This window comes from Dromiciops gliroides, chromosome 3, assembly GCF_019393635.1.
Source record: "Dromiciops gliroides isolate mDroGli1 chromosome 3, mDroGli1.pri, whole genome shotgun sequence".
NCBI lineage: Eukaryota > Metazoa > Chordata > Mammalia > Microbiotheria > Microbiotheriidae > Dromiciops > Dromiciops gliroides.
Genome location: NC_057863.1, coordinates 64,836,275 through 64,844,316, shown reverse-complemented (window position 1 = coordinate 64,844,316; position 8,042 = coordinate 64,836,275). Strand labels below are relative to the sequence as shown.

The 8,042-nt window shown below is 45.2% G+C and overlaps 1 protein-coding gene across 1 annotated transcript; it reads right to left on the bottom strand.

Annotated features, from left to right (window-relative positions):
* Positions 1-1,595: 1,595 nt before the first annotated feature.
* LOC122747144 (POU domain, class 3, transcription factor 3-like) lies at positions 1,596-7,045 on the bottom strand. Its single transcript, XM_043993346.1, has 3 exons — positions 6,863-7,045; positions 5,207-6,488; positions 1,596-1,655 (listed from the first exon to the last, which is right to left on the bottom strand). The coding sequence occupies exons 2-3, from the start codon at positions 6,470-6,472 to the stop codon at positions 1,596-1,598; spliced, it is 1,326 nt and encodes a 441-aa protein (XP_043849281.1). The 5' UTR covers positions 6,473-6,488; positions 6,863-7,045.
* Positions 7,046-8,042: the final 997 nt, after the last annotated feature.

The window sequence follows — 8,042 nt, the reverse complement described above, 5'->3', positions numbered from 1 at the left end:
GGTAATAGAGCACTAGGCTCTGAGTCAAGAAGATCAGAGTTCAAATGCAACCTCAAAAGCCTCCTAGCTACATGACCTTGGGCAAGTCATTTAAACTCTGTTTGCTACTGGAGAAGGAAATGACAAACCAATCCAGTATTTTTGCCAAGAAAACTCCAAGGACAGAAGTCCTCAGGGGTTACATGGAGTTGGACCAAACTAAAGAAAAACACAGATATCAATGAGTTATTCTTTGGATTATTTAAGTAGTAATAATGAACAGGAAAAAATTCATAATTCAAGTATCTCTGTGATCAAGCAATGTAATCTTTAGATATCCATGTGTTGCTTAGAAGAAAATGATTCATTAATATAACATCAGAAAGATGCACATGTATTTACCCTAATACATCTTAGGGCCAAACCTAAAATTGGCTTTAGGGTTACTTCACTATATTTGCCTCTTGGAAACAAAACATATCCAAAAAAATCCAAATAAAAAATACTTTGGTTTCAAAGATAATAAACCATGAATACACTTTTAGCAGAGGATATATTGCTATGTCAAATGATATGAATTCAGGGGCAGCTAGGTGGTGAAGTGACTCCAGCCCTGGAGTCAGGAGGACCTGAGTTCAAATCTGGCCTCAGACATTTAACACTTACTAGCTGTGTGACCCTAGGCAAGTCACTTAACCCCAATTGCCTCACAAAACAAACAAACAAAAACAAACAAATGATATGAGAAATTTAAAATGTAAATATCCATTAAGAGAATGAAATGATGTAGATGATATGAGTAGGAACCAAGTGTTAGATGCATTTGTTCATGCAAATGGATCTCTAAGGTACCTTCCAAACCCTAAACCCTTCTTTCCATGAACTGTGCAATTAATAGTGTAATGAAAGTAGTTTCATCATTAGATAATGTTGTGGAAAATGGCAGTGATTGATAGATGAAATCTAAAGAAACTTCTAACTACAAATGTTGGTGTACGTCCAGAAACATGTGAAACAAAGTAACAACTAAAGAAGTACTGTTGTAAATCAGGGTGTCTTAAGTCCTGTTGTGTTTAGAAACAGGGAATTAAAATTATTACCTTCTTGAAATTTCTTTGTCTGAAATGAAGAAATGGAAAAGTCCATTTTTTTTATAGTGGCCCCTGTCCTTTTATGTAATGCAATAACAATACCTTTGGTTTTTATTGTGCTCCCTCTTAAAAACTTACTCTCCACAATTATTTTCACATTTAAACCTTCAACATCCTTCTGAGGTAGCAACAAGCTAGTACTTATTTTCCTCATTTTAAAAATGAGGAAATTGAGGCAGAGAGTGTTTAAGTTCCTTGCTCTAGGTCACAAGGTTAGATAGAGGCAGAGTTAGAACAAAAATCTAAATCATCTAACATCTGGGTAAATGCTCTTTCCCATATGTTAAGTCAGCTTCCTATATGGTGTGCTAAATATAGCCTGGTTATTCAGTACATACTACCATCACTAACTTGAAACCTACAATTCCTGGCCATTTCCAGAGTCACAAGGGAACCTTGGGGTTGTCAAGGGGCAATCTGTCCGATGTAAATCTGAGCCTGTTACTAAGGCCTTATTAGAAGGGCTTATTCAAGGGATCCAGAATTCAACTGGGTTCCTGAAGAATCTTTCCAGGTAGATACTTTCTCAAAAACAAACAAACAAACAAACCAAAAAACATAAGCAAAATAAAGGAAGAAAATCAAGACACATTCACTTGGAATCCTCCACACCATTCATTCCTTAAATAACTATTGAGTTACTACTATGGGCAAGGCACTGGATTAGGCACTGGGTCACCGATGAGTGATAGTTCAGTGACAATTCTAAGCCATAGTGGCTTCAGGAGCTCTGTAATTAGTCAGCATATATTACAACATTCTTCTGAATCAGAAGGCCCCTCAAAGTATCATAGAACCAACAGAAGATAAAAATGAATGTGCCTCATCACATCAACCTGCTACTGAAGGGTAACTGCAAATTAGCATCTCACTAATCAAGCAAGGACAGCTAGATCATTGACATTGGTCTTTTAAAATGTAGTCTATTGAATTTGGGCACTTAACCTTATTAAAGATTTGAACTAAAATTTCTCATTACATTAAATGTATGAGTCCTGATCAGTTCACAAAAGAAGCCAAATATTGTTATAACTTGTGTGAAACCGTTTTAAAGATTCCTTGGAACACATATGTCTAACATATTTGAAAGAACCTATTTTAGCCACATTAGCCTACCTTCTGTCTGACATGAATCAAGCCTGATGAGATGCATTAAGTACAAATGAAGAACCAGGAGGTCATTCTCAGAATAGCTTTTGATAGACCTCCAGCTTGTTGGTTTAAGGAAGTGGGATAACTAGTATAAACTTTTTCAATGTGTTTATATACACATATGTACTCACATATATGTAGAGGTACATAAAAGTAAATGCAGGTATAAATGGACATGAATAAATAAGCATATAAATGTACCCAGAATCTGAGCAATAGAGGTACATGTATAAATAAATAAAGGACAAAATGTAAATAAATACAGAGGTGTTGCAACATAATTTTATATATGAACAATGCAAAAAAAAAGTCTATGAAATTTAGGCTTCCAAGTAAGCATTTAGAAGAAAGAAAGAAGCTAGGGATAAATAGACCTCACATGATTCTATTCAAGATACTGAATTTAAGGACAGTAAATGAATGAGCTGAACTTCAATCTAAGAATTAGATAGAACCAGACTGTTTTTTTCAATTTTCTTCCTAAGAATTAGAAGGAAATTCCATGAAATACCCATGATAATATTTGTGAACTGTTTCCTTTTCAATAACATATAAACTATTAGATTAGAAAATGGATGTGGACTTCTTTAGATACATAAGTGCCATACAACATTTGCAACAAATAGTTTTCATTAAAATGAATCTTTGTATAAATATATTTTATAGGATGTTGATCATCTGGACAATGCACACATCTTGTGTCATTAAATACATTTATACTGTGTCTTCAATTGCTGTCCTGCCCCTCCTGCAGAGTCGTTATATTATTGCATCCTTAGGATAAATGTCAATGTTCAAAAGTCTGTTAATAGAATACTGGTCAGGATATCATGCAGACAGCTTGCATATATGCATAAAGAATAACATACTACCACCTGTAGTTTCTGATTGTTAAGCATTGAAACTCATCTCATTCCAAAATACTGAAACATGGAATAAATAATCTGTTCCTACATAATATGTATTATAATGATGAATTGTTCCTTCGTTTTTACTTTCTTTTTTAAAAGGACATCCAGGTTCCAAGGTACCTCAGCCCCTCCCTCCCCCATACACTAGGAATTAATCTTAGTAATTTGTTATAAAATCAGGAATATGTGCAACCCTTTTTGCTCTATTATTCTCTCTTCACGTATGAATTTTATCAGTAATTACAATAAAAATATCAACCAGCCAAACACAAAACAGTGTTCTAAATACCGTTCTTACTTAGAACCTAATAATACAGATTCTTGATAATAAAGGGAAAAATTGTCATAGTTATGGAAAACAGTACCATTTAAATATTGGCACTGTGCAAGCTCCTACTTTTATTATGTAATTGAATTAGTTATTATGCTCTGGGTGTCTTTTTCCCAGTATAACATTTTGACTAAGTTTTTCTATCTTTTTTTTGCCCCCAAATCTTGCTTTTGTGAGAAATATGGGAAATGAAGAATCTTACTACATATCAACCCAGTTTTGAGAAATGCAATACACAAAAGTAACTTCCATATTAATATCTTTAAAATAATTGTTAAAATTTTAAGTAGGAAAAGTGTGTGTGTGGGGGGGGGGCGCGCTGTGTATGGAACACTAATCATATTCGGCTTTCCTACGTCTGATTACCTTCCAGGTGGGGGTAAAAGCAAGCTGCTATGTTCTGATGTAAGGGGTACTTTAGGCTTCTTAAGTCCACTTACCGTAGCTGAAATAACTGTGCCCACATAAGTAACATCAAGACTAACTAGTTTCGACGTCGTGGACCTCACCCCCTACGCCTCTCCAGGAGACATTGAGTAAGCCAGTGGGGGAACTCTTTAGTTTGCAGTGAGCGGCCACTAGGTGCGTACATAGCCTTCCTTAGACAAGTTTATGCGCGCGCGCGCGCAATTTCCCATCTACTGTCACTACGCCTGGTCCAAGCCCCAGAGAAAGTACAGAGGAGATAACCCGGCCAAGCTAATATCTCATTTCCCACATCCCAGTGCTTTATAAATGGCATACATTGCGTAGGCATGCACATCACATTCCAGTAGGACCAGCAACAGAGAGATCTGACCTTCACCATTGTTTTTTTCCTCTGGTCCTTATACTCATTCACTCCCTCCATCTCTTCGATTGGAGCACCCCCACATCCGCCCACCCCCACCCCCCCACATCTATATATACAGCCACAGAGGCTGCAAAAATGGCCCTGCCGGGCGTCACTTCCCTTCTCTTTTTTTAACTCCTCTGATACAGGAGAGGAAGTGAGGGAGGACTTCGTGCGTGCACGTGTGTGTCTGTGTGTGGGATAGGCAGTGGATCCTCCTATGCCTAGGTTCCTTTTACACAGTCTAGGGGCGAATTTCCCAAAGGCATCCGTAATTTCTGCCATTCGGCTATCCGTTCTCTTATGAAGTTTCCATTCAAAAGGATTGTAGGGTAGGGAGGCACCCGCAGTAGAAGTGATGTAAATAACACCAGCTAGGCTGAGTATGGTAAACAGAAAGGGACGGGAGTGGTAGTAAAAAGAAGGGGAGGGGGTATGCATGCCAGCATCGCCCACCCTGACGGTGGACTTACTTCAGAGGAGGTGGAAAGTGGGAAGTGACAAGAGGAGGGGAGAACCAGATTTTTCCTGAACCTTTGGGAGACGGCTGGGAGGGGTTTCCAGACCCTCACTGGACTATGCGGAGGGGTCGAAGAAGAGAGCCTCTGGTTAGTTACATGTTGTTCCTCCGGCTACCAGCAGTGGCCGCAGCCCGGCCCCGGGGGACACCGCCGCCGCCGCCGCCGCCACCACCGCCTCCTCCTCCTCCTCCTCCTCCTCCTCCTCCTCCTCCTCCTCCTCCTCCTCCTCCTCCTCCTCCTCCTCCTCCTCCCCCTCCCCCTCCTCCTCCTCCTCCTCCTCCTTCTCCTCCTCCTCCTCCGCCATCGCCTCCTCCTCCTCCTCCGCCTACTCCTCCACTACCACTACCTCCAGCTCCGCCGCTGCCCCCGCCCCCAGCCGTGGCGGCTGCAGCTGAGCCCCCGGCCGCCCCTTCGGGACGGTACTTGAGCCAGCAGATGACCCAAGTGACGACGACAGAGAACAAGGCCAGGATGCTGGCCACCGAGAGGCAGATGGGCCCCACGGGCGACGGCGACGGCGAGCCGCCCGCTGTGGTGCCGGGGGCTGTCCCGGGCACGCCACCCCCGCCTCCACCCCCGCCGTAGTGGTTCACGAAGATGAGGCCGGTGAAGAGCAGCACCACCATGGAGAGGAAGGAGAAGACCACGCACACGCAGCCGGCTGTCAGCGCAGCCCGCTTGCAGTTCTGGCAGCTCTCGTAGCCGCCTCCTCCCGCGGGCCCGGCGGAGGAGCTGAGGCCGCCACGGCCGAGGGGCACCGGGGCCTGGACCGGGGCCGGAATGGACGCCGGAGCTGGAGCCGGCTCTGACGCTGGCGCTGCAGCCGCCCCGCCCGCCGGCTCCTCCCGCTGCCCGAGCGCTGGGGGCGGGTGGGAATGGGCGTGGTGGTGATGGTGGTGGTGGGCGTGAGGGTGGCTGTGCGCGGGGTGGTGCGGTTGGGCGCCCCCGGCGCGCCGGGGTGGGGGCAGCGGCAGCGGCAGCGGCGGGAGGCTGTCCTGGGGCAGCGGGTCCTGCGCAGCGCGCAGGTAGAGCGGAAAGGCCTCGGCGAACTTGGTGTTGTTGGGCAGGTTGTGCACGCGACTGTCGGGCAGGGCCGTGCGGTGGCGGCACACCGGGCAGGCAATGCCTCCGAGGCCCGACGAGCTAGGACCGGGGTTGGCAAGCCCGGTCCCTGCTTCGGCGGCCCCTGCTGGCCCAGGGTGCCAGGGCGGAGGGGCCGGGGGCGGCCGCTGCTGCTGCTGCTCGCGCTCCTGCTGGGCAGCCCCGCGGACTTGCAGCTGGCTCAGGCACTCCTGGCAGAAGGTGTGCAGGCATTCCAGAAGCTTGGGGGCCCGCCGGTCCAAGTCGAAATAGTTGTAGCAGATCTTGCACTCGTAGTCCTCATCCTGGGAGTTCACAGCCGCCGCTGCCCCTTCTCCCCCTCTTTTTCCTCCTCCTTCTTCCCCATCTCCTCCGTCTCCCTCTGCTACCGCCGCCGCCGCCCCTGCTGCAGGGTTGTTGCTGCTGCTGCTACTGCTGCTGCTGCTGCTGCTCCCGTGCCTCCCGTTGCCGCCCCTCTTGCTGCTGCTGCTGGCCGTCGTCGCCAATTCTGCCATGGCATGATCTTCTCATCTGGGGGGAAGGTGAGAGATCCTTCCTCCCCCTTCCTTTGGCTCCTCCAGCACCGCCGGCTGATGTACCTCCTGGTACAGAAGAAATCCCCCCTCCCCCTTAAAAAAAATCTCTCCCTTTGGCTGCTGTCGCCTCTCTGTGGATGCACTGCTGGGATGGGGCGGGGGGAGGAAGGAGATCTCTACCTCTTTGCCGTCCCCCCCTTTCCTTTCGTGACCCCTCCTTCCTAAAGCATCTCTCACTCGGATTGTGAGGGGTTGTTTGGGTTTGGGGGGGGGGGGCTTTGGAGAGCGGGAGGAGTAAGAGCTCCAAGGGGCACAGGGGATGGGGCTACCTATTTTCCGCTCTGGCACACCCTCCCCATTTTCTCGAACCTGTTCCTGCTTTTTCTTCTTCCTTCTTTATCCTAATCAGTCTAGGAATCGCTCCTTGACGCTTCCTCTTTCCACCCCAGCGGGAGCTGGCCGCCAGTGATGTAATGCAGAACTGAGGCTCCAGCAAGAGAGAGAGACAGAGGCAGCAGCAGACCCAGCCGCTCCTTTACTTCGTGAAAATCTGTGATCTCATTTCTGTGTTCAAGGGCGAAAGCCAGTGATCACAAGGCAAGTTAGCCTTTATATTTTAATTAGGTGAGCCAAGACCGAGCTCCCCAGCTTGCCAATTCTTTCCTTTCCCACAGACTAAGAGCAGAATATGAATATTTGAACCTTGTTTTAAATAAATGTTGGTGTTCTGCAGTATCTATTTTTAGACTTCAATAGCTTCTTCAGATTTAAGATACTTATGAGCACATAGATGCGTGTTTTATGGTTTTAAATGACCACAGGAACGATCTGGATTGAAGCTATTGTTCTTCTAAATCTTTTAATATTTTTCATATTGCTCTGTTAGTGAGAGGCAGAAAAAGCAACCTTTGACCACCAAGTTAAGGTGCTGGCCTGTTGCCTTTAACCTCCAAATCTAAAATTCTGGCCTTAACTTTGGCCCATCAATTGTTCACTTGATTTTCGATTTTTGCACATTTGGGTGGTTTTAGAAAGAACATTTCTTAGCAGTAGCTGGTCAGTTTTTGGACTATGTGGATGGTTGTATTTATTCCTGACCATTCTGCCTTCCTTCTAGATAATCTGAATAAAATCCTAGAGGAAGGTCTTAGCCAAGGAAAGGAAGCCAATAAGGAGCAAGAAAAGGCAAGGCAAGGAGAGGCAAATTGAGGGCAAGCCGAAACTAAGGGAAGAAACCAGGAAATGAGTGGATGTATCCAGGACACAAGGAAGAAGAAAAGGTCCCAACAGCCATAGAAAGCTTTTTGTAAATGTTCTAATATTTCTAACATTTTCTAATATTTTTCTAATTAATAATGTTGTACATTCTCTTTATTTTTGTGTGTGTAAAAAGAAATTATTAGATCAGATAGAATATAATCTGCTCTGCCCTGCCCCCCCCCAAAACAAACTCAGAAGGAAGGTACTTTTAATTAAACTTCATTCAGAAAGCTCTCTTTCAGTTTTTACATTATAGAATTTACTTTGGGGGTTAATGCCCCAATATTTT